This window comes from Pelobates fuscus, chromosome 10 (genome assembly GCF_036172605.1).
Source record: "Pelobates fuscus isolate aPelFus1 chromosome 10, aPelFus1.pri, whole genome shotgun sequence".
In the NCBI taxonomy this organism is placed as follows: domain Eukaryota; kingdom Metazoa; phylum Chordata; class Amphibia; order Anura; family Pelobatidae; genus Pelobates; species Pelobates fuscus.
The window spans coordinates 1,900,029-1,927,541 of record NC_086326.1 but is presented as its reverse complement, the minus strand read 5'-3'; the positions used below and the strand labels follow the sequence as shown (position 1 = coordinate 1,927,541).

General features: G+C 43.3%; 1 protein-coding gene across 3 annotated transcripts in view; it reads left to right on the top strand.

The window, feature by feature from the left end:
• GRK5 (G protein-coupled receptor kinase 5) overlaps positions 1-27,513 on the top strand; it is a 165,517-nt gene that overhangs the window by 84,491 nt on the left and 53,513 nt on the right. The window contains exons 3-7 of one of the 3 annotated variants that reach the window (XM_063434236.1): positions 13,838-13,950; positions 19,222-19,299; positions 20,640-20,740; positions 24,409-24,501; positions 26,523-26,586. In XM_063434236.1, coding sequence (XP_063290306.1) covers positions 13,838-13,950; positions 19,222-19,299; positions 20,640-20,740; positions 24,409-24,501; positions 26,523-26,586 — 449 coding nt within the window. Of the gene's footprint in view, positions 1-13,837; positions 13,951-14,121; positions 14,140-19,221; positions 19,300-19,463; positions 20,741-24,404; positions 24,502-26,522; positions 26,587-27,513 lie in introns of those variants that run through there. The other 2 variants (XM_063434237.1, XM_063434238.1) reach the window with 2 other exon arrangements.

Genomic DNA, 27,513 nt, shown 5'->3' with positions numbered 1-27,513 from the left:
GAAGTGTATACGTTTGGTTGTTTCTTCGCACCGTGAGTTTAAAAGGGTGCCCCCACGCATAACGGATCCGTCTCCGCGTAAGTTCCTGGGTAAGCGGTCGCAGCTCTCTTCGCTTTCGCAGGGTGCTGGGGGCCAGGTCCTGGAAAAATAGGACTTGATGTCCCTCTATTTGGAGAGGCTCTCATTATGGCCTCTTTGATATGGTAGTAATGGAGCCGCACTATCACATCCCTTGGCCTTGTCATTCCAGGAGTGGGGGCCCGTAGTGCCCTCTGGGCGCGATCCAGAAGCAGTTCAGCTGGGGGTGCTTCTGGGAGTAGGCTGCAGAAGTGGATGAGAGGGACTCCATATCTATTGCTTCGGGTATGCCCCTTATTCTTATATTATTACGCAGGCTACGGAGGTCGTCCTTGGTAATAGGGTTTGTGTTTTGGTGACTTATGTCACTAGCTGTGGAGTCGGAATCATATTCCCTCTGCTCTTCGGCCCACTGTTCGGGGCCGACCCGTTTAGATTTGCGTCCTCCGCCCATCTCCTCGGGTGTACCGCTAGTTGATGGCAATGTGGTAAGTTTTTGGGCGGAATTGGTGTGGGAATTGCGGCTAATATTAGCTTCTGGAGGGCCTGGTTGTGCGGAGCTCTAGCAAGATGCCGCCATTTGCACCGGAAGTCAGGCGCCGCCAACCTTTGACATTTTAAATTGAAAATACATGACGGAGGCGCTGGGAAGGTTCGGACTCCCAAAATTATTCATAATAGCAATAATGGCATTATACACCTGCCCAATGGCTAGCATCTCCAACGCTGGTTTTATATCCCCTCCATTTGATATAACCAATGGGACCAGGCAGGGTTGCCCATTGTCCCCCCCCCCCCCTTTTTTTTTACTATGTTTGGACCCATTGGCTCAGCTCATTCTGAAATCCCCAGATATACATAGGATATCGATTGGAGAGCGGACCTATAAATTATTGTTAGTCGCAGACAATATAGTTTTTACGATCACCCGCCCCGAAACATGACTTCCAAAACTAATGGAGCTGCAGACCGCCTTCGGCTCTGTCTCTTACTACAAAGTCAATACCAGTAAGACTCAGGCATTACATAGGCTATAGTGGACAAGACATAGCCAGACTCTCCAGATGCACTGTCCACTGCTACCTGAAACCACAGCCTGATTTTTATGGCTTCACTATTTCTCATAGAATATCACCAGCACCATCAATGCTAGAATTATTATTGTTCGTAACTGTGAAAAATGTACAGAAGGATCAGCACTTAAAAACTTAAATAGGGGGGCGGAGCCTAGCATCCGGACGGAGCGGTCGTGCTGTGCCTCAGCTCCCGCTACAACCGACAATTTTCGGGATAATCCCCCCCAAATATCGGCACGACCACAACTGGACGGCTCCTAGCATGTTGGGGACACTCGAGGGTACCGCCCGGTACCAAACTCCGACCCGTCACCTCTCGGAGACCGAGCAGAACACTCAGAGGCCTACCGGAGATCGGTCAGCAGGGAGACGGCCGCTCCCTAGTCTGACCGACCCGGACAAAGATCCCTCGGAAGAGTCATCTCCTACCCCCCCCCCCCCCGGACCGATGGGGGACATCTCGGTCCAAATCCAGCGACAGGCTTCACAAGCAAATCATGCAACCCTGCACACTGCAACATCAGGACAGCCTAACGCATGGTGAACCCAAAATGGCGGCGGTAAGCAATCCTCACAGATCGAACCGCTTGCCTGAAACAGGGGAGCTCTGCGATATTCACCAGCGTATAAACACAGCCTTTGCAAGATTCTGGCACAAGCTGGAGCAGAGGCTTCAAGCGCAGATGGCAAGCAAGCCACCCCATCTGGCAGCTTACAGGCCGAACCAACCTCGCGGTCGGCAGAGAAAGGCAAAACCGCAACCAAGGCCAGGCCGCAAGCTTGAAGCGAGAGACACGGGGAAGAAGCGTCCCACTCCGGGCACAGCAACTACCCACAACATAACGCGCAAACACGCAGCCCGCCCAGACCGGGTGCCAGGAGGGAAATACCTCCAAAGCATCGATCACCCTGCAGGAGGAATGCCCGCCGCTGGCGGCGAAAGAGATCCGGCACCAACTGCACCCACAATGGGATTGCCTCGACCTCACAGAGCCATCGAGCCAGTGGTCAGAAGATGCCACCCTCAAAATGGGCCTGGGGCAGGAGGGGGCCCGCGCCCTGTGCTGACCGCTCCAACACTTGGGACTGTTCAACATGTGCCTTACCAATGCCGACTGCAGGTATAGGATGACTCTCAGTAACTATTACTGCCGCACAGCGGCCTAGACTGCTGCCACGCCACCACAGCAACGCAGCTACAATGGACTATGTCCTGATAAACTTCAAGCCTGACCTCCCTGAGACAGACAACCGATGTTGATGCAATGTAATGATATGTTTCTTAATGATATGTTTCTCACTTAGCATTTTACCTTGTGCAACACTTGCATGCCATATATCTTATTGCTGACCTAGGTTATCCTCCTAACGCGATTCTAAATGCTCATACTTAAAAGTCAGTACAGGTGGCCTATCGCAATTAATTTGCATGCTCTAAATTACAACCGTTCACCCTGTCTCCCAGAGTTGTGCACTAGCGCAGTTAAATAAGCATGGGTAAACGCTACCCACTCAATTTACCCAGACGACGCATTTTTTCTTCTTGGTGTTACCAGACATAAGTAACCTATAAATTTTCGCCATGCTCAGCCTCTCTAAGAGTAGCTCATCGAACGCACAATTGGGCTAGCATGGCTAACGTAATCAGCCCAGTAACATATTGTTAAGTCTTTGGGTATGACAATTAGTAGCATTATCATTTTATCACGATATTATTTTGTATGTCCAACCCTGAGAACCAAGACTGACCAGAAGCTGCGAACATGGGCGCATTCAAACAGATTGTTACTGATTGTACAAATATGCCTACTATACTAGCACTGTTAAACATCAAGTATCCTCCTTGTATTAACATGATTCACTACTGTTATCACTCCTGTATCCCTATATTACTCATATGACGCTTTAAAACAAAAAATATGGCAATCTTTCTATGGAGCGCACTACGTGTCTTCCTGTTGTTACCCCACAATGCCTCCTCTTTCTATTCTGTACCCCATAACGCATGTGCCATAATAAAAGAAAGATTTACAAAAAAAAAACTTAAAAAAAGGCAGCACACCTAAAGGATAGGGCTCCCTCATAGGCCCTATATGTATAAAGGTATAAGGAAGGAGAGAAAGGTGGCGCCACAGAGATAATATATAAAATGAAATAAGCAAGTAGTAATATAGAAATGAACAATGATATATAATGCAGAGAGAGATTAATAAAAATAATATGTATATATGTAAGAGCAGTCCAAAAAGAGTCCAGTAAAACCTTGGGATGATAGAACAGTCACAGTTCTATCTGAGTTAGAGACATCTATGGAGTAGTGGGATCCAGGGCCGGATTCACATAGGGGCTGATGGAGCTGCAGTTCCAGGCCCAGGCCCAGGCCCATGGAATAGGCCCATCGATTTTTTTTACACACACTACTCTTACGGTTGCCAGGTATTTCTCATGTATTTCTTATGGTTGCCAGGTATTTCTCAGAAGTATTTCCCAGGTAATTGAGGCTGCCTAGCTGGTGCCGGTAATGCAGTAATACCGGCAATACAAATGTCTGTCTCAGTATAAACAGAGATTATTCTGCAATACCAGCGCCAGTCAGTAGGGGTCGCTGTTTGTGTGGAGAGAGGCAGGGATAAGAAGTTACAGCATCTCCCTCCCTGCCTCTCTCTACTCATTGATCCGCAGGGGAGCAGCTCTGCACAGAGAGTCCAGACAGCAGTTTCGAGCCTGCGAGACATGGGGACAGTCTATCAGTGTTCCAATGTCTCCCAGCCAGTGTCCCTGGTGTCTCTCAGTGTCCCCATGTCTCCCAGTGTTCCTGGTGTCTCTCTGTGTCCCTAGTGTCTGTGTCCCTAGTCTCCCAGAGTGCCCTAGTCTCTAAGTGTCCGCATGTATCTCAGTGTCCCCAAGTCTCACAGTGTCCCAATGTCTCTAAGTGTCCCCATGTTTCCTAGTGACATCGGGGCATTGGGAGACATGGGGATACAAACACTAGGGGACACTGGGTGACATTGGGACACTGAGAGACATGGATACACTGGGGGACACAGGGAGACATGGGGACACTGGGCGACTTTGAGACTTGGGAGATATGGGGCACTCCCAGTGTCCCCATGTCTCCCAGCCAGTGTCCCTAGTATCTCAGTATCTCCATGTCTCCATGTGTCCCCCAGGATCTCCATGTCTCTCAGTGTCCGTAGTTTGCCACTCTCCCTAGTCTCTCAGTGTCTCAGTGTCCCAATGTCTCAATGTCTCCCAGTGTCCCCATGTCTCCTAGTGTCTCAGTGTCCCCTAGTATAAAAGAAAAAAATCTGAGGCACTCACTGTTATAGATTTAAGCAGGTTTATGGGACACCGCAACGTTTCGACCTGTACCCAGGTCTTCATCAAGTCTCCAGTGGCCCCTATGTATCACAGTGTCCCCTATGTATCAGAGTGTCTTAGTGCCCCATGTCTCCCAGTGTCCCGGGTGTCTCCCAGTGTCCATAGTGTCTCAGTGCCCCCTAGTCTCTCAGAATCCCCTGGTATCTTAGTGTCCCCATGTCTCACAGTGCCCCCAAGTGCCTCAGTGTCCCGTAGTATAAAATAAAAAAATATCAGGCACTCACTGTGATAGATTTAAGCAGGTTTATTGGACACTGCAATGTTTTGACCTGTACCCAGGTCTTTATCGAGTCTCCAGTGTCCCCTATATATCACAGTGTCCCCTCTGTATCACAGTGTCTCAGTGCCCCATGTCTCCCAATGTCCCCTCATGTCTCAAAGTCACCCAGTGTCCCCGTCTCCGTGTCCCCAAGAGTCTCAGTGTCCCTAGGTCTCCCAGTGTCCCAATGTCTCTCAATGTCCCCTAGTGTCCTAGTGATATGGGGACACTGGGAGACATAGGGACACAGACACTAAGGGACTGGGAGACATGGGGACACAAACATGTCCCTTTTTTGTGTATGTTCACCCCTTTCGGCAGCTCTGGTTATGTGATTTGTGTCAGTGGTCCACCCTTTTACCCCATCCATAGACTTCCTGCTCTACTGGACACTGCTGTTAGGGGGTATGGTATGGGACGGGTTTACTTGAAAGATGAAAGCGTGAGATTAGCATAGGGTATGTGTTTTCTCATAGCTGCATCCTATGAGTTTCCCTCCAGCACCATCTCCATCAGATACATGACGCTTAGGAGGTAGGACTGTTTTAGTGTTGTTGGTCAATAAGATTTTGTAATTAGGCCCATCATAATTGTCAGCACCAGGCCCACTGGGCTCTTAATCTGGCCCTGATGGGATCCATATGAAAGAGAAAAGAAAATCTAATAGTGCAATAAAACCCAAATAGCTACCTGCCAATAAAAAAGGTCTATATGGTCCTACTCATGTTTTTGAGAGCTTAAAATTAGCTCTAGTATAAACAGTGTACAGTGGTATAATCCACACTTATGGGATACATGAGGGAGTGTTGTAAGTAGATATCTCACCAGATTCAGATGGGGAACACAAAAAACAACAATAGTGCTCACTGTGATAAAACCAGGAGAGTGTATAAAAATACCAAATGGTTATTCGTTTAATTGGGCAGACGCACTGCTCAATGATAGGGCGTAAGTGATATAATCCCCACCAAGGATGCTTTGGAGTAGTATCTCTCTGGAACACTACAGATGCCAGGTAGTAAAATAATTAAAAAGGTAAAAAAGATAAAATGGCTAACTCACAACAAAGAAAGTGGCCAAATACCTTTATTAAAATACAGTTACCGGTAGTTAAAATTTTCACAACGCATTTCTCCCCTTAGGGCCCACTCAAGTGGATAAAAACATTTACCTGACAACACTGGCTTTATATAGGCCTCGGATTACTTAATTTTGGCGCCAAAATGACGTCATGGTCACATGGCCTTTTCTTTTTTCTTTGTATAACTTTATTATAGAACATGTATCAGCCGTGCTAGGGAGGGCAATACAAAGAGTGAAAGGAGGGGAGCAGCCATATTGGGAGGGGAAGGGGAGACTAGATAAATCTAATGGAAAAGGAGTGAGTGATGGGGAGAGAGTATAATAAATAACAGCTGATAACAATAATAAACAACAAAAGGGACTAGAAAGCTAGTTGGGTAAAGCAATAAAGTACATAAGGAATAAACCAGAAAACATATATATAACTGAATGAAAAAAAACATATATGTGACAAATAGCAAGTGCAAACATGGTTACTCAGATCAGGGTTTTGTAGCATACATTTTAAAACATGATAGTTTAAGATTATAATAAAAATTAATATGAAGGGTCACAGTAAATTGCAGAAAAGTATGATTACAAATAATGGAAAATAATAAACAAAATAAAAGATAAAAACTGTAAAAAAAAACAAAAATAAAAATGGATATGAAGAAACACAGAAAATTACAGAAAAGATTAAAATCAGCATTTAGTCCTTCAGGGGCAAGGGTTTTTAAAAGGAATACCCAGGACATTTCATTTTTTCCAATAAATGTTCTAAAATCACCGCCCATCCATGGAATCTTGCATTTTTGGATGCTGATACATTAAAAATATTTGGGGTTTTTGTCATGTTGGATGAAGTGTTTTGAAACTGAGTGATTAGGATAGGATATAGGATAGGATAGGATATTCCGAGGCATCTTGAAGTCATCCCTACATATTGGAGGCCACAGGGGCACTCCAACAGGTAGATATCATTCTTAGTGTTACAGGATAGGATAAGTAATATTAGTATTATTGGAAGTAAAATGTGTGATTTGGGATCTGTTGTTCTGCTCTGCTCCGCTCCTCCCGCCCCACCACCTCTACCCTCGTATCTCATCCACACCTTGTCTCCCTATTTTGCTCTTTGTGACGGTTAGAATAGTTATTGCCGTCTGGTATTCCCTTATTCCATGATATAATCTCGCCAGTAATCCAAAGGTTCCAATATCGCTAGTGTCGCAGAATAACCCACACATGACCCAAACCTTAATGCTGTGACAAGACTGGTTTAATGGAAAAACAGGCATCCAATCTATACAGTACATGACTCCTCCTCTGAGCCAGCGAGATAATTGAGTTTTGGAAACATACTGAACTCAATTATCTGCTGGCCAGAAAAAGTTAACATTTTCACAATTTTTAGAAACACCCCCAAAATACATAAAAACCCCACAACAGTCATATCCCTGGGTAGCTGAACTCTGTGGCAGAAACATATTAAAATTTCAGCCAGATCCGTTTGGTAGTTTTCGAATGGCACCGTGTGGAAACTTGACCGGTCTGCCACGAGGGTGAAGCCGAGAAACAGTTCCAGAAGATTTGTGGCAAGAGCCGGTCTCCGTCCGTGTCGATTCATACGAAAACCGCAATAGGTAAAATAGAAATGGTTAGTGTAGAATGCTCCTGTCGTTCGTCTGTTTCAAACTCCCGAACGTCTACAGTGCAGGGAAATAGAACATAGGAGACTTCCATATAGACCGGGGTTCGTATGAGTCCGTTGCCGAAAACAGTTCCAGGCACTCGATGACCAAGTCCCGTGACTTAAAGGCGGCCACCTAGGAGCATTCAGTAGGTCTGCAGTTTCCATATTGCTACACAGTGTTCAAAGTTCTAATTAAAACGAATGATTTAACGAACGGCCATAAACTAAAACGAATAACTAAGGGAAGTAGATAGCAGAGAGTGAAATCGCCAAACAGTGCTGGGAATTCCTTCACACTCTTCCTCTCACTAAAATTTTCGATCTCTCCCTTTCCTCTGGCACATTTCCCTCACCCTTCAAACATGCAACCGTTACCCCGATTTTGAAAAGACCCAGCCTTGACCCCAACTCCCCATCCAACTACCGCCCTATATCGCTACTGCCGTTTGCCTCCAAGATCCTCAAGAGAGTTGTGTACACCAGATTGACTGACTTTCTCAAATCCAACTCTCTGCTCGACCCCCTTCAGTCTGGATTCGTGCTGGTCATTCAAGTATCCAACGATTTAAATGCTGCTAAATCTCGCGGCTATTACTCTATCCTAATTCTCCTTGATCTTTCTGCTGCCTTTGACACTGTTGATGATCAACAGCTTCTTCGCATTCTCCGTAATTTTGGTCTACGGGATACTGCTCTCTCCTTGTGTTCCTCCTACCTCTCCCAGCGCTCTTTCAGTGTTTCTTTCTCTGACTCTGCCTCTTCCCCCCCAACCACTCTCTGTCAGCGTCCCCCAAGGTTCTGTCCTTGGTCCCCTACTGTTCTCCATCTATACTGCCTCTCTTGGTAAACTCATCAGCTCCTTTGGCTTCCGTTATCATTTATATGCGGATGACACGCAAATCTACCTGTCCTCTCCTGGTTTCTCTCCGCCCATCTTGACTCGTGTCTCTGACTGCCTCTCTGAAATTTCCAACTGGATGGCTGCTCAGTTCCCTAAACTCAACCTGTCCAAAACAGAACTGCTGGTCTTTCGTCCCTCAAGTGTTGCTACTCTCGTGTCTCCCTCCCTCCAAGTCAACGGCGCTACCATCACCTCTTCCTCACAGGCTCGCTGCGTGGGTGTTCTTTTTGACTCCAACCTCCCCTTCACCGCTCATGTCCAATCTATCGCCAAATCCTGTCACTTCCATCTCAAAAACATAGCGTTCATCCACCCCTTTTTAACAACGGATGTGGCTAAGGTGCTGGTCCATGCTGTTGTTCTCTCTCGCCTTGACTACTGCAATCCCCTTCTCAGTGGTCTTACGTGTTCCCAGATTGCACCGTTGCAAACTATAATGAATGAGGTGGCGAGGCTCATTTTCCTCCCACGCCTCCCCGCTCTGTCAGTCCCTGCATTGGCTTCCAGTTAGATATAGGGCTCAATTTAAAATTCTGGTGCTTACTTACAAGTCCCTACATAATGCTTCTCCAACCTACCTATCCTTCCTAATACACAAGTATGTCTCATCGAGGTTCCTATGCTCTGTCCGTACTCCCACCTCTGATGCTCGCCTCCAAGATTTCTCCAGGGCTGCACCTCTTCTGTGGAACTCCCTTCCCTTCTCCGTAAGAATTTCACCCAGTCTCCACTCATTGAAAACTAATTTTTTCAAGTAAGCATATCAATTAAACTGTTAGCAGGTTTTTATCCCCCACCCCCATGACTCTCCTGCAACTGTCAAAAATTACCTACTAAGCCCTCAGTGAATACTTTTCGAACAACCTACTACGTACCCCTACTTTTACCCTTTGTGTCACTATACCCCACTCCCTCTAGCATGTAAGCTCCTGTAAAAATGACATTGGGTTTCGTTGGTATCGGGTCTTTTAACATGTCGTCCTGCTTTATAATATTCCAGTGTTTGTTGATGATTTTCTTAATAGTTTTACTTTTATTGTTGAAATTAAAAATGACTGCCATAAAAGGGGTGTCTTGGTTATTTTTGAATTGTATTCTAGGAGATACTTTCTACTTTTTTTGTCTTACTATCTCCAATGTTTTATTAAGCTTTGCTAATGAGGAGTTTTTGTTAACACATTTTTCTTTGAGGTTTTGGGATTGTTCCTCAAAGTCAGCCATACGTAACTCCTCCTAACCAGGGTTGATGATGGCAACTGGATTTTTCAATTACTGTGTTCATGCAAAATGTTTTGGTGTTAATAATATTATCATGAATAAAAATGTAAATATATAAAAGTTAATAGATATGGTTCTATATTCTGAGGCTATACATGTTCTATAATAAAGTTAATCATAAAAAAAGGTCATGTGACCATGACGTCGTTTTGGCACCAAAATTAAGTAATCTGAGGCCTATATAAAACCATAATATCGCCTTTGATGACACTGGGGGTTGATGCTCTGGTGAATAACAACCCCAGCTTCGAACAGGAAGCTACGTCGGGCTCAGAGAAGGATGCCCAACGTAGTACAGTTGAGAGGGTCTCTTGATGCCAGCAAGCTCATACAAAGCCTATAATCACTTTCTGTATTACTTCACAATACGTTTTATACTTGTTGATTGATACTCTGACCTGTGAATGTTTTTTCCTATACATGCTCAGTTTTTTTGTTTTTTTAGCCCTTCGTTGCCTTGTTTTCGATGCCATAGTACGCCGTAAGGCTTTGTGCGTCAATATGTGGAATAGGTGGCTTTAATAGCAATAACTGTAATATTCCACCACATGAAGGGAAAAACAATACAGACAGCTAAAAATAATGAAGAATATGGCAATATATAAATAATGTTTAATAAGGAACAGATTAAAAATGGATATATTTCTAAATTATCTCTATTTTACAAATGACTCAGTGGAGCCTTTTTATTTTTTGTTCTGGATTAAAATAAATAACATTTAGCATCAGATAACAATTATGTCTTCGTTTTGGCAAATTGTATGGAAGCGAAAAACTGGTGCAATTTTTAGGCTGAAATAGTCGCGCTGCGCCTATCGCCGAATTGGAGAATTTCTTTATTCGTTATTCAGTTCAATGTTAGTGAATACATGTTGCACAGTGTTAAATAGTGCTGTTTTTATTTCTTGCTGTTGAGCCTAAATTTCACAGATCATTATCATCTTTCAGATTAGTGAACGCCCATTGTAGCTCTACCATTAGAGAGAGTGCCTCCTTTGCTTTACTTCTGTCCTATATATAGCCACAATTGTTGGAAGTGCTTGAGATCTCTTTGCTCTGTGCAAACTTGGAGGTCAGAGCGTTGTGCGTAAGAAGCGATTGCATAGTCTGCCTCACACTGTGTAAGTAAGGTCATTAATGGACAGGACTGTCACACTTCCCTCCATTACATTAAACACGCTGCAGGGCAGGAATGAGCGCATGACAGATATTCGGGAATACCGCAGGTATTTTCGGATGATGAGGGTGCAGCTGGGTAGCACAGCTAGGAGAAATTTTCCAAAGCTGCAAATATTTACGTCTCAAATAAGCTGTGGTTTTTTTGATGACGTAACTCTTAAGTGCTCAACATCTGCAAGGTTCCTCTCTCAGACCATGGGCAGATTATTAGTTTTAAGGGATTTATATATGAAAATGTTAAAAAGAGAAACTTTTTTTCCTGTTCTTTTAGCCGTTTGAAATAGGCAAAGATAACATTTGGAGATATAATATAAAGATTTGTAAATCATAGTTACATACTTTGTTACATAGTTACATAGGCTGAAAAGAGCCCACTCGGGGCTGACCATGCAGTGAGCACTGTTACGGCGCTCTATGCATGGTCCTAGTATCCTGGCTATAGCACAAGCTCGCCTGACAACGCTATCGGTATACTCTTTTTGGGTTTAGTTCACTGGTGTCCCCAGAAGTAAGGCACAGGTAACCGAAAAGTTCCATAGTTCCATAGGCTTAAAATAGACATGTGTCCATCAAGTTCAGCCTCCCTCACATTTGTTTTTTGCTGTCAATCCAAAAGAGGGCAAAAAAAAAACCAGTTTGACGCACTTCCTGTTTTGCAACAAACTAGGGAAAAAATTCCCTCTTGACCCCAGAATGGCAGTCAGATTTACCCTTGGGTCAAGCAGTTATTACCCTACATTGAAAGATTATATCCTTGAATATTCTGTTTTTGCAAGTATGCATCTAGTAGCTGTTTGAACATCTGTATGGACTCTGATAAAACCACTTCTTCAGGCAGAGAATTCCATATCCTTATTGTTCTTACAGTAAAAAAACCTTTCCTTTGCCTTAGACAAAATCTTCTTTCTTCCAGTCTAAACGCATGGCCTCGTGTCCTATGTAAAGTCCGGTTTGTGAATAGATTTCCACACAATGGTTTGTATTGGCCCCCGGATATATTTGTATAATGTTATCATATCCCCTCTCAGGCGACGTTTTTCTAAACTAAATAGGTTTACATTTGTTAACCTTTCCTCATAACTAAAATGTTTCATTCCTTTTATTGATTTTGTAGTTTGCCTCTGCACTTTTTCTAGTGCCATAATATCCTTCTGTAGAATAGGTGTCCAAAATTGCACAGCATATTCAATATGTGGTCTTACCCATTGGTGTATTTAGCCCAATGCAAACTAGGCATTTGACTTGGGCGGCACTAACCAGGGGGTGGCAAAAAATACCGCCCTCGAACGCCCACTCCTGCTTCCAGGTATTCGCCCTGTCCGTAGAGTACAGTGGGGCTGCAGGGAGGTGTGTGGCTGTGTTAGAATCAGCGACGGCGAGGGAACTGTGATCTCCCTGCTCTGCTCCCTTGCGTGCCGTTTACTGATGCCGCGGGAACGAAATACGACCTCAAATTCCGGCTCCCAGCTTCAGTAGATGGCCCACGAGGCGCGAGGGAGCAGAGCAGGGAGATCACAGCTCCCTCGCCATCGCTGATTCTAACACAGCCCCACGCCTCCCAGCAGCCCCATTGGACTGCAGGGACAGATCCACGCCGGCTCTCCAGGTAGGGATTATACTTATTATTATTATCATTATTGTAATAATTAGTGAGTGTATGTGTGTGTATGAGTGTGTGTTTGTGTGTGTGTGTATGAGTGTATATGTGTGTGTGCATGAGTGTGTTTGTGTGTGTGTGTAGGAGTATATATGAGTGTGTGTATGAGTGTATGTGTGTGTCTGTATGTGTATGTGAGTCAAATCAGTGAGAGTCTGTTTGTGTGTGACTATCAGTGTGTCTGTCAATGAGTGTCTGTCAGTGTTTTTGTGTCTGTCAGTGTGTGTGTGAGTGAGTGAGTGAGTGTGTGTCAGTGAATGTGTGTGTGTCAAATCAGTGAGTCTGTGTCTGTCAGTGACATCTGTGTGTTTGTCATTGAGTGTGTGTCTGTGTGTGTGACTGTTCGTGTGTATCAGCCAGTGTGTGTCTGTCAGTGAATGTGTTTGTGTCTGTCAGAGTGTGTGCTTAAAGTGTGTGCACTATAGGCACCCAGACAACTTCAGCTCATTGAAGTAGTCTGGATGCAGTGTCCCAGTCCCCTTAACCACTCAGAAACTGCAATAATTACCTTAATCACCTCTAGTCTACCACAGGGACTTCCGGGTGGTTAGGTCACCAAAAGTCGCCTAACTGATGCTGGACGTCCTCACGCTGTGCATGAGGACATCCTGCGTCTGCTAAATCCCCATAGGAAAGAATTGATACAATGCTTTCCTATGGAGAAGCCTAATGCAAGCGCGGAGGAGGAGCCTGACCCATCGCTGAGGGACATCGACGCTGGATTCAGGTAAGTGACTGAAGGAGTTTTAACCCCTTCAGTGCTGAGTGGGTGGTGGAGGGGGGGGGGGCACGAGGGAGGGGGGCACTATAGGGAACTATAGTGCCAGGAAAACCGTTATATCCTGCTCACATTTTATTACTTTATAAAGTTTTGTGTCATCTGCAAACACTGATACATGGCTTTCAATGCCCATTTCAAGATCATTTATAAATATGTTAAATAGAAGCGGTCCCAAGACAGAACCCTGAGGGACACCACTTACCACTTTTGTCCAGCTTGAAAATTTACCATTTATTACAACTCGCTGTACTCTATCCTTAAGCCAATGTTCTACCCAAGAACAAGAATTTCCATCCATAACTCTGTCTGCTCTATGCATGGTCCCCATGACACTCAGCTTAGAGTAATGGGAGTTATAACTCACAGCCGCTAGTGCGTCAATGGTTGGGTTGCCCTGGTTACAGTATCTCTCTCACTGTCACAGAATATGAATACATTGTTACTGTAGTAATGTCGTGTCGCTAATTGGTTATTTTGTTTATTTATTTTTAGAGAAAGATTATTACAACCTCTGTGAGAAGCAGCCAATCGGGAGACTTCTTTTCCGCCAGTTCTGTGTATCGCAGCCGGAACTCGAATGCCTCATTCACTTCCTGGATGCTGTGGTAAGATTAAGCAGGTTTTAGCTTGTTTGTTCCTTTACAAAATTAACACTTCATCTCGGATCCATCCATAAGGGTAAGTGTCTGAGGTGGAGCTATTCAGCAGTACCCGAGACAGTCGGAAGGTATGCAGACTGTTATAGGCCTCGTCAGGGTTAACTTTTACTGTGAAACGTTTCTACTTGGTCGGAGGTAAAAATGAAATGGAGAGTAACATCACTCTATTAAAACTGAGTGACTGACACATAAAACAGATACAAAACCTAGTGAGTAAAAAGTCAGATAGATTTATTAAGCAGTAAAGATCATTTCCTGTATAAATATACTCGCCTGTGAATACACCCAGATTTTCTTTATGTTATAGGTGTATTTGCTTCTAGCATTGTTTGTTGCGATAGATAAATCCTACATATCTATTCATTGTCTAAGTACTCGACATGTGCACCAGTGACATTTTCAATTCGTACTAAATAAAAATTTCATTCGTCTATTCCGTATTTCGTCCGTAAACATTAGTTTTTCAGGCGAAATTCAGGAAAAAATGCTTGGTTTCATCCTTTAGGACAAAAATAACACTGCGCATGCGCAAAAAAAAAGCAAGGAGTTTTCCGGCAGTGCTTTCAGCTCCCTCCTTGTAATAATATTAACAATTCCCACCCCCTCCCTGCATTAAAACCTATGGGTGTCACTATATTGATAAAAGGGAGGCTAAATCCTCCCGCATTCCCCTACTCACAGCATGCCGCAAGTAGGGGCATGTCGCCTAAACAGCGAGCAGCCAGTGGCTGGAAATCAGTATCTTACATAGAAGTGATAGAGCGCTACGGTAAGAGTACGTGTAACCAATAGTTATAGCAAAAACAATAACAATGCTGCAATATGAAAAAATAGCTAACATACTTTTTATTAGCTAAAATACTGCCAGGTCCCCCCATTCCTCCATGGTGGGGAACCCAAATAACAAAATTGGGGGGGGGGGACATAGTGCACCACCCGCACCCTCACCTGTGACCCACGGGTGGGGGCTATTAATATAAGCAGGGGAATAGTGTCCCTCCCAGGCCCCCACCCATGACCCTTGCCCTTGTGTGGGGACCTTAATTAAATAAATAATGTCCCATCCTTTTGGCCATTTTTGGGGCTGAAGAAAGAAAAGAAAAGAAGAAAGAAGACATCCAATGGTTAATATGAAATTTTATTTTACAGGGTGTTAGTTTATTGCCCCCCCCCCCCCACCTACTATTATTAGGAAGAGGGGGGTAGGTCAGGTATTTTTCAATGGGGGAGAGTGGCTTGGATACCCCTAGTAATTTTATTAGTGACCCCACCTGCCCAGTGGCGGATCCAGTGGGGGGGGGTACAACGGGGCAATTGCCCCCCCCCCCCCCCGAGGCTGGGATTGCCCAAGTGCCAGCCCTGCAATGTGCCTGCGGACCGGGGAGGGGGATCTCTGATCTCTCACTCCCTCCCCGGTCCGCAGGCACCGTGCTGACAGCCGGCAGGGGAGGGAGTGAGAGAGCACCCGGGAGCTCTTACCTGCAGCTCCTCCAGGTCCTCCTCTCGCGAGATTTGGAGCATTGCCGCGGTAACCACGGCAATGGTCCAAATTTCGCAAGAGTGAACTCTAGCACCGTAGCTGGGCTAGAGTTCACCTCACCACCTCACCGGACCACCAGGGAACAAAATATGTCCCCCCTCCTCATCAATAAAGGTAAGAAGGGAGGGGGGACATAAATATATTAGTTTTAATTAAATTAAAAAAAAAAGCCTCCTTACCCTCCTTACCCCCCATACACACACTACACACACTGCCCCAGAAAAAATGCCCCCCATACACACACTACACACACTGCCCCACAAACACTGCCCCATACACACACTACACACACTGCCCCATACACACTGCCCCATACACACACTACACACACTGCCCCATACACACTGCCCCATACACACACTACACACACTGCCCCATACACACACTACACACACTGCCCCAGAAAAAATGCCCCCCATACACACACTACACACACTGCCCCAGAAAAAATGCCCCCCATACACACACTACACACACTGCCCCACAAACACTGCCCCATACACACACTACACACACTGCCCCATACACACTGCCCCCATACACACACTACACACACTGCCCCATACACACACTACACACACTGCCCCATACACACACTACACACACTGCCCCATACACACACTACACACACTGCCCCATACACACACTACACACACTGCCCCATACACACTGCCCCATACACACACTACACACACTGCCCCAGAAACACTGGCCCCCATACACACACTACAAACACTGCTCCCCATACACACACTACATACACTGCCCCACAAACACTGCCCCATACACACACTACACACACTGCCCCACAAACACTGCCCCCATACACACACTACACACACTGCCCCACAAACACTGGCCCCCATACACACACTACACACACTGCCCCCCATACACACACTACACACATTGCCCTACAAACACTGCCCCCATACACACACTGCACACACTGCCCCACAAACACTGCCCCCATACACACACTACACACACTGCCCCACAAACACTGCCCCCATACACACACTGCCCTACACACACTGCCCCCATGCACACACTACCCCCATACACACTACACACACTTCCCCCATACACACACTACACACACTGCCCCAGAAACACTGGTTAAATAATCTACAAGTGCCCCTCCCGAGATCAGCTTCTGGATCCGTCACTGCACCCGCCACTTATGGGTGGGGACCTGGGGGGGGATATTAGGTCGCCCCATAATGTATTTAATTAATATTTAAAACTACTCATGGGTGGGGACCAGGGGGGACATTAGGTCCCCACTTTAATGAATTATAGTCCCCATCAACCGCTCGTGGGTGGGGGCCATAGAGGGGAGAGAAAATAGGTCCCCTCCCTATTGATACTTAGGGCCCCGACTCGCCGCTCATGCGTGGGGGACGGAGGGGGTTAGACAATAGGTGCCCCACAATTGATACTTAGGGTCCCCACCAGCTGCTCATGAATGGGGAATGAAGGGGTGCTAGGTTACCCCTTTTTTGATTCGGGGGGCTTTTTTTTTTTTTTTTAGCTGTCAGCAGCCACTGGCTGCTCCCTGTTTAGTAGACATGCCCCTACTTGAGGCATAGCGAGTAGGGGCATTCAGGAGATTTTCATTTCCCTTATGCTAATATGGGGGTCTTTTTGACCCTCATAGAATTATGGCGGGGCATGGGAGGAGTTAGGAGGTGGCGGGGAGCACTGCTTCCTGACGCTTCTATTTTCACATATTACAAGAAGGGAGCCGCGAGCCGGTAGCTCCCTCCTTGTAATAAACGAAACGAACTGAAACGAAAAAGTAATGCATTCGGCATTTGCCCTTTTGTTTCGTATATAATTCGTATATAGTACTTTCGTTTATGTTATAGCAAACGAATATGAAAAAGTCAGAAAATTCGGACGAAATCGTATTCATCCTAAAACGAATGCACATGTCTACTAAGTACAATTGTCGAAGAAGATAGCAAGAATCAAAACAAATTAACCCTGGACATTCCAGGTCTGAACACTGAATGTTCCAAGTGTATAAAGCCCCTGCTTGCTGGGATTATGTTACACATTAAGGTTTTGGGGCACTTGAAAACTAGCAAAACCCAAGTGTATTCCCCCAGTTAAGTAGGTAATTAAACCAATTCTGTCTTCAGAATTCAGAAGATCCAGCTCTAACTATATCTCAATATAAAAATAAAATACAGTTGATACAATTATATTTACTGAATTTAGGAAGATATTTGATTGAATTAAACTGGACAGAGACTGTGTAGTAATGAATGGAAGGTCTTAAGAGTTATCCAAACTGATACAAATGGTTTGAGTGGAACTCCAACCTTAACCTGACACTTGTCAATCAAGGGGGAAGGATCAAAGGTTAATGCTGAAAAGAATTGCAGTTATAAACATCTAGCAAAGACCTTATTGTTGGGAGAGGGGACAGAGAAAGGAGACTTCCACCTATTTGACCTTTCCACCTCCAATACTTCTGTTTCTGTTTCTGTTTTGCCCTCCGTTATCATCTATTTATTTTTTCAATTTTTTTTCTCCTCTTTCCCCTCGGATTCTATATGAACAAGCTGAATTTAGGGTCAGGAAAGAGGAGGTGTTTGTGCTGAAACTGTAAACAGTCTTCCTTTTTTAAGTTTTTGATACATTTTTGGTTATTCAGTGTAAAGGTTAGACTTAGTTTTAACAAGACACCCCTATTAATTCGATGTATCAAGACATTTCAGATCCTGATGAAGGAGACTCTGGTGCTTCCTGGTGGCCTGTGATAGACGCATATTTTTTATATGTGTTAAAGTTGAGGCTTATCCTGTACTTAGCAGACACAGAATAGAGATCAGATTAAATTAATGTTTGAAACTAGATTTCCTGTTAATCGTCCCTTCTCTAGCTTAATGTGCATTTCAAAACTTTAAATACCATACTGCTATTTTGAAAGTTGTCTGTTTTAATTATTTATTTTTCTTCTTTCCCTGTTTCTGTTCTGTTTACACATCCTCCTTCACATTCCTCCACTGCTTCCTTCTTAATATTCCATCCCCACTTCCTTCACAATTTTCCTTCCCCACTTCCTTCTCAATATTCTATCCCCACTTCCTTCTCAATATTCCATCCTCACTTCCTTCTCAATATTCTATCCCCACTTCCTTCTCAATATCCCATCCCCGCTTCTTTCTCAATATTCCTTCCCCACTTCCTTCTCAATATTCTATCCCCACTTCCTTCACAATATTCCTTCCCCACTTCCTTCTCAATATTCTATCCCCACTTCCTTCTCAATATTCCATCCCCGCTTCTTTCTCAATATTCCTTCCCCACTTCCTTCTCATTATTCCATCCCCGCTTCTTTCTCAATATTCCATCCCCACTTCCTTCTCATTATTCCATCCTCGTTTCTTTCTCAATATTCCTTCCCCACTTCCTTGTCAATATTCTATCCCCGCTTCCTTCTCAATATTCCATCCTCGCTTCCTTCTCAATATTCCATCCCCGCTTCCTTCTCAATATTCCATCCTCGCTTCCTTCTCAATATTCCATCCATGCTTTTTTCTTGATATTTCTTACCCGTTTCCCTCTCATTATTCCATCCTCACTTCTTTCTCGACATTCCTGTAATTCTTTTTACCCCATCCTCCCTACGGCCCTATATTCTATATATATCTTCTCCTCCCCAGACAGAGTATGAGGTCACCCCGGATGAAAAACTAGGAGAGAAGGGAAAGGAGATATTACTCAAATACCTCACTCCAGAGGTGAGTAAGAAGGTCAGGAGAGGGTGGATGGGACTTTTTGGGAAGATGTTTCATAATGCTGCAAATACATAAGAGGGGACTTATCTTAGTCTTACTGTTTGTTAACCTCTATATGATCTTATATTTTAAAGAAAATCTTGCCAGTTTATAATATTGATTATTTGTGTAATCAAATGCTTATGAAGTGCCCTAAATACAGTTGTTAGACCTGGCTCAGCCCTTGGATTCAATGGTTTTGGGTGCTTGAAACCTTGGGCTCTGTGGTTGAGGCGTGTTGATTCTTTGAGGTTAGCCATCATAGAGCCCTTAGACTCGATAGTTGAGCATGTATAAACCCTTGGACACAGTCACTGAGCGTGGTTGAACTCCAGCACGCAGCAGCTTGGGTTTAAATCCATGGATTCAGAGGTTGAGCATGTTTGAACTCTTGGAGTCAGTATTTGAGCCTGGTTAAACCTATGAAGGCTGAACAAGCTTGGACCTTTGCACTCAGTGGCTGAGCACGTTAAGATTATTTTTTACTGTGGTCTTTGCATAGTTTAAGCTGAAGCCTATGGATAGTTCCAGGACAGAACTAGAACTTGTTGGTTCTAAGCTTCGACCAACCAAGTTCAACCTAAAATCAAATGATCAAATAGTTTCTTAGAATTGTATTTGCTTAGTTGGCACCTATAGTAGATGGATGTAATAGTGCGATCTCAGTGCTTCCAGCATACATTCACTCCCCACCCTTTACACACAATGTTTATCTATGTAGGGGTGTCTGAATGCTGGGACAAATGTGTCCTTGCTCCAAGTCTTTGCTCCTGAAGCATCATGGGGATTTAATAAAGAAACCGGATGTGATGGACTACTGGTGTAACTTCTTTAATCTGTATTCTGAGCTGGTCCCTTTCTGAATAACAGGAAGTGCAGAGCCTCTTGGCCATAATAGACTATGTTAAGTCCGCATTCCCAGCTTAACTACATGGTAACTAAACCTTCTGAGTGACATATATGCTAACTAACCCTCAGAACTAGTTTTTTATCATTCTGATTGGATTTTAGTTACCCTGTTTATTTGTGCAAACTCGCTTCTGAAATATGAACCAAATCAATTCAGAAGAATTTAAATCATTTTCCATGCAAAGGTCTTGTATGGTTTATGTTGGCTTGTCAACCAAATGACAAGATTTAGGCCACCAATGTAAAATATTCTTTCATTTACAATCTTGGCTTTTTTGGGCTCAAAATTGGTAGTTTTGTTGTCAGTTTCCCACAGTCTATTATTTAGCGAACAAAGAGCTTAGAGTCGTGTTGTTTTATTTCCACTGTGTTTGACTGTCTTTTTATTGCCTTAGTCCCCAGTTTATGTGTCTGAAGTAGGTCTGGACATTGTCCATCAGATGGAGGAGAAACTGGAGATCAGCCCATTCAAAGATCTGTTTTTTCACTGTGCAAAGTAAGTGTCTTTTAATGTTGATCTAATGGTAACTGTCATTTCCATGACACAGACACACGCTCAGTCATATACTTGAACACACAGTCATATACTTAAAGGGACACTATAGTCACCTGAACAACTTCAGCTTAATGAGGTTGTTCGGGTGAGAACTATAGCTCCCTGCAGCCTCTCTCATGTAAACGCTGTATTTTCTGAGAAAATACAGTGTTTACATTGAAAGCTAGGAACACCTCCAGTTGCAGTCACTCAGAGTGAACCAGAGGGACTTTGGAGTTGATGGAGGCAGATCTGCTGTCAGCAGAGCACAGGGCAGCACTGAACTTTCCTCATAGAGATTCATTGATTCAATTCATCTCTATGAGGAGATGCTGATTGACCAGGGCTGTGTTTGAATCATGTTGGCTCTGCCCCTGATCTGCCTCTTTGTCAGTCTCAGCCAATCCTATGGGGAAGCACTGTGATTGGATCAGGCTACCACATGTCAGCAGACTGCTTGTTTTTCTGACTCTAACATCATGCAGATTTACAGCTTCAGGCTTTAATACAGTAAGATTTTTACTATATTTAGGGGGCATGAGAGGGCCAGGGGGGCTAGATGGTGGTTTTAACACTGTAGGGTCAGGAAAACATGTTTGTGTTCCGGACCCTATAGTGATCCTTTAAATATATGACTGAGCGTGTGTGTATGTGTTTAAGTATATGACTGTGTGTGTCTGTGTGTTTAAGTATATGACTGAGTGTGTCTGTGTGTTTAAGTATATGACGGAGTGTGTCTGTGTGTTTAAGTATATGACTGAGTGTGTCTGTGTGTTTAAGTATATGACTGAGTGTGTCTGTGTGTTTAAGTATATGACGGAGTGTGTCTGTGTGTTTAAGTATATGACTGAGTGTGTCTGTGTGTTTAAGTATATGACTGAGTGTGTCTGTGTGTTTAAGTATATGACTGCGTGTGTCTGTGTGTTTAAGTATATGACTGTGTGTGTCTGTGTGTTTAAGTATATGACGGAATGTGTCTGTGTGTTTAAGTATATGACGGAGTGTGTCTGTGTGTTTAAGTATATGACTGAGTGTGTCTGTATGTTTAAGTATATGACTGTGTGTGTCTGTGTGTTTAAGTATATGACTGTGTGTGTCTGTGTGTTTAAGTATATGACGGAATGTGTCTGTGTGTTTAAGTATATGACTGCGTGTGTCTGTGTGTTTAAGTATATGACTGTGTGTGTCTGTGTGTTTAAGTATATGACGGAATGTGTCTGTGTGTTTAAGTATATGACAGAGTGTGTCTGTGTGTTTAAGTATATGACGGAATGTGTCTGTGTGTTTAAGTATATGACGGAGTGTGTCTGTGTGTTTAAGTATATGACGGAGTGTGTCTGTGTGTTTAAGTATATGACGGAATGTGTCTGTGTGTTTAAGTATATGACTGTGTGTGTCTGTGTGTTTAAGTATATGACTGTGTGTTTAAGTATATGACTGCGTGTGTCTGTGTGTTTAAGTATATGACTGTGTGTGTCTGTGTGTTTAAGTATATGACGGAATGTGTCTGTGTGTTTAAGTAAATGACTGTGTATGTCTGTGTGTTTAAGTATATGACTGAGTGTGTCTGTGTGTTTAAGTATATGACTGAGTGTGTCTGTGTGTTACAGTATATGACTGAGTGTGTCTGTGTGTTTAAGTATATGACTGAGTGTGTCTGTGTGTTTAAGTATATGACTGAGTGTGTCTGTGTGTTTAAGTATATGACTGTGTGTGTCTGTGTGTTTAAGTAAATGACTGTGTATGTCTGTGTTTAAGTATATGACTGAGTGTGTCTGTGTGTTTAAGTATATGACTGAGTGTGTCTGTGTGTTACAGTATATGACTGAGTGTGTCTGTGTGTTTAAGTATATGACTGAGTGTGTCTGTGTGTTTAAGTATATGACTGAGTGTGTCTGTGTGTTTAAGTATATGACTGTGTGTGTCTGTGTGTTTAAGTATATGACTGAGTGTGTCTGTGTGTATAAGTATATGGCTGAGTGTGTCTGTGTGTTTAAGTATATGACTGAGTGTGTCTGTGTGTTTAAGTATATGACTGAGTGTGTCTGTGTGTTTAAGTATATGACTGTGTGTGTCTGTGTGTTTAAGTATATGACTGCGTGTGTCTGTGTGTTTAAGTATATGACTGAGTGTGTCTGTGTGTTTAAGTATATGACTGAGTGTGTCTGTGTGTTTAAGTATATGACTGAGTGTGTCTGTGTGTTTAAGTATATGACTGAGTGTGTCTGTGTGTTTAAGTATATGACTGAGTGTGTCTGTGTGTTTAAGTATATGACTGAGTGTGTCTGTGTGTTTAAGTATATGACTGAGTGTGTCTGTGTGTTTAAGTATATGACTGAGTGTGTCTGTGTGTTTAAGTATATGACTGAGTGTGTCTGTGTGTTTAAGTATATGACTGAGTGTGTCTGTGTGTTTAAGTATATGACTGAGTGTGTCTGTGTGTTTAAGTATATGACTGAGTGTGTCTGTGTGTTTAAGTATATGACTGTGTGTGTCTGTGTGTTTAAGTATATGACTGAGTGTGTCTGTGTGTTTAAGTATATGACTGTGTGTGTGTCTGTGTGTTTAAGTATATGACTGTGTGTGTCTGTGTGTTTAAGTATATGACTGAGTGTGACTGTGTGTTTAAAGGACCACTCTAGGCACCCAGGCCATTTCAGCTCAATGAAGTGGTCTGGGTGCCAGGCCCCCCTAGTTTTAACCCTGCAGCTGTAAAGATAGTTTCAGAGAAACGGCAATGTTTACACTGAAGGTTAATCCAGCCTCTAGTGGCTGTCTCACTGACAGCCACTAGAGGCCGCTTCTGTGATTTACACGGAGTAAATCGCACTTATCTGATGCTGGATGTCCTCACGGAGTTCAGGGTCAAATAAGATTTCCATAGGAAAGCACTGAGTAATGCTTTCCTGTGGGCGGGTTTGAATGCGTTCGCGCGCCTCTGGCCGCACATGGGCATTCGGCTACACTCGGGAGATGGCGTTGGCGGGGGAGGAGAGGTCACCAGCGCAGAGGGAGCCCGGCTCTGGATTAAAGTAAGTGGCTGAAGGAGTTTCAACCCCTTCAGCACCAAGGGAGGGGGGCCCCGAGGGAGGAGGGCACAACAAGAGCCTATAGTGCCAGGAAAACGGTTTGATTTCCTGGCACTATAGGATCACTTTAAACACACAGTCACACTCTGTCATATACTTAAACACACAGACACACTCAGTCATATACTGTAACATACAGACACACTCAGTCATATACTTAAACACACAGACACACACAGTCATATACTTAAACACACAGACACACTCAGTCATATACTTAAACACACAGACACACTCAGTCATATACTTAAACACACAGACACACTCAGTCATATACTTAAACACACAGACACACTCAGTCATATACTGTAACACACAGACACACTCAGTCATATACTGTAACACACAGACACACTCAGTCATATACTGTAACACACAGACACACTCAGCCATATACAGGCACACTCACAGCCAAAATTTAAAACACATACTCCCAACAACATAATTAAACAGACCACTCAGTGACTGTCCTAAATAATGTCATATTGTGCCAACCTTGTTCAGAGCTATAAAATGCATCTCCTTCTCTCTGTGAGATAGATCTGTTTACGACTTCCTGAGCGGGGACCCTTTTCACAGCTACTTGGAGAGCATGTACTATGACCGGTTCCTCCAGTGGAAGTGGCTTGAAAGGTGAGAAAATGTCACCACATTCTGCGTAACTGCGGGAGGGAACGTTGCCAATCTACCGTGTGGTTTAACATCAGACATGGTGAGATTGGCAATGGTGGGCACATCTTCCTTAAGGTCTGGCGCTCATGCCTCTCAGCCAACTTTTTCGATATGACAGAAAAATCAAACAGTATGTTTAGGTGTCTGCATTTAAAAGCAATTATTGATCATGTTTAGGGTGAAAAATGTGTTCATTAAAAGAGCCTGTCTACTCTCTGGAATCTCCTATAACTTGTGTTAAAGGGATTTTATACTGTAAGGAATAAAACGTTGTATTCCTTTTAGCCCCCACTCCCTCACACCCCTTCCCCAGCACTTACCCGATTCCAATGTCCCTCCCTTGGCACTGGGTCGGCACTCTGCCTCTTCTAACGACACCTGGTGGGGTGGCTTATGCACAGGCTCTATGAGCGCATTAGACCCTCCCGACAGGAAAACAATGCTTCAATGCTTTCCTATGAGGAATTACCAACGCTGGATGTCTTTATGCAGAGTGTGAGGACGTCCAGTGTCAAATAGGTGACCAATAGTCGCTTAACCACAAGGACTGCCTCTACTGTGTGTTTGATTGACAGTCACTAGAGGCCGTCTTAGTCCTGCAATGTAATTATTGCAGTTTCTCAAAAACTTCATTGATTTACATTGCAGGACTTAGTGGAACAGGGACACTGCACCCAGACCACTTCAATGAGATAAAGGGGTCTAGGTGCCTATAGTGTGCCTTTAACATTTTTTTTTCTTGTGGTGGTCTGTTTTACTTCAAATTTGGAGGAAAGACGAGACAGGGGGGATATGATAGAAACATTTAAATACATAAAGGGAATCAACACAGTAAAGGAGGAGACTATATTTAAAAGAAGAAAAACTACCACAACAAGAGGACATAGTCTAAAATTAGAGGGACAAAGGTTTAAAAATAATATCAGGAAGTTTTACTTTACTGAGAGGGTAGTGGATGCATGGAATAGCCTTCCAGCTGAAGTGGTAGAGGTTAACACAGTGACGGAGTTTAAGCATGCGTGGGATAGGCATAAGGCTATCCTAACTATAAGATAAGGCCAGGGACTAATGAAAGTATTTCGAAAATTGGGCAGACTAGATGGGCCGAATGGTTCTGATCTGCCGTCACATTCTATGTTTCTAATTACTAATGGAATGTAACTGGTGATATTGGTTTCCATGGTGACTGCCCCCCTATTGTTTCTATGTTCCCTTTTTTCTGTATTATGTCTCTATGCTGGCTTCTGGGTACAGTGGGTGGAGCTTATAACAATGATTGACAGTGAGTGAATGACTACATTTAATTTCATTTTTCAGACCTCACACATACATAGGCCTTAATTTAATATATTTGGATATGCTTTTAAAGTGGAGATGATGATGATTTGGGAATTTGTGAAATATAATTTAATATGTTGATATGTTTGATATATTAATACATTTTTACATACAATATATATTTTTATATTTTTCATTTTTTTTTAAATATATTTTTGAAAGTTAATCCAAATATATTAATGGAAGCCATAGTTGTTAAATACAGTGGATAAGTAAACGTAGGACTAAAACACCAAGAAGTGTTGGTTCTCCTTTAACCCAGCATCACGGACAACACTGGCAGTCAAACGGTTTCCGCAGGCTTATTACAATGTGGCAATGAGTCAATTGTTATTTTATTATAATGTCTGTTTTGTTTATATTTTTGAAACCTTGACTTAATCCATTATGCAGTCTTGATCACAAGTCACTGAACCCTAAAAGATATTCTAAATAAGGTCATGAAATATCTGTATGTCATACTAGAGGCTCCTTGTGGACATACGTAGTATTGCTAGTAAAGAATTCTCTACAAATGGCAGCTATGTTAGATCTATAAAATAATTTCATTTTAATTTTTGGGAGCCCAGGCTGAGCACCCCTCATTGCTGAATAATGAACCACGAGGTGGAGACATGTGCTGTAAGAATTATCTTATCTTCCAGGCAGCCAGTTACAAAGAACACCTTCCGTCAGTACCGGGTTTTGGGGAAGGGAGGCTTCGGTGAGGTGAGTTTGTGGACATGGCCAATGCCAAGAGAAAGATCAACTCGTTTTTTTGTATCAGGCTTGGAGGATCTGATTAACCTACGCCATCAATGAATGTTTAAATAATCGGTTATGGAAATAAAGATTTAGCTTTACTCTACATCATTTTCGAGTTTAACATCCCCATTCCTTGACAGTTCTTCTCTAGCCTGTTTGACAGGTTTATTTAATGTATAATGGGAAAGGTAAACATTCCCAAGGCCTTCTCCCTAAACTCAGCAGAGTTTGTCTTTAAGCTGGTGTGCTTTTTCTCAAGGACATACTATACTGCCCAAATAAAAAAATAAAAATCACTGTTTAGCATAAATACCGCCATTGAAAACATGCGTGCATTTAATTGTGTATTTTTTCTTTGGAGTTATATCTAAAACATCTTTCAAAATCGGCAGATCTCTTGTCTGCAGCCTTGGCAAGCCCTCCCCTTCTAACCCCGCCCAGACTTTCTGTGGCTGTCCAATCACAGACTTCCCAATGCAGCTCAATGAGAAGTCTTTGCAAGGCAGGTGTCCAACTGACAGCCATGGGGATGTAACAAGGATAATTTATAAATGTGAAGACAAAGAGGACATCATCTTTGAAGTGCTTTATGTGTTCGGAGGGTCCCTTTAAGCACTAGAGTAACATTGGATGTATTTCAGCCCTGTATACATTTACAGAATGCGTGGCTCGGAATTCATAAGGGAATTGTAAGTTCAAAGACAAAACATCCAAACTTGGAAAAATAACAGAATTTAGGACATTTTTAGTTTGGATGCTTTGGAAAATATTTTAGCTTTCCAATTCCCAGGCTGCATAACAAGAAGCGGTAATAATAGTAATAATCGTAGTGAGGGAGATATGGATTCATAGACTGATTTTGGCGTCGGTACACGAAGAATTAAAAATAAA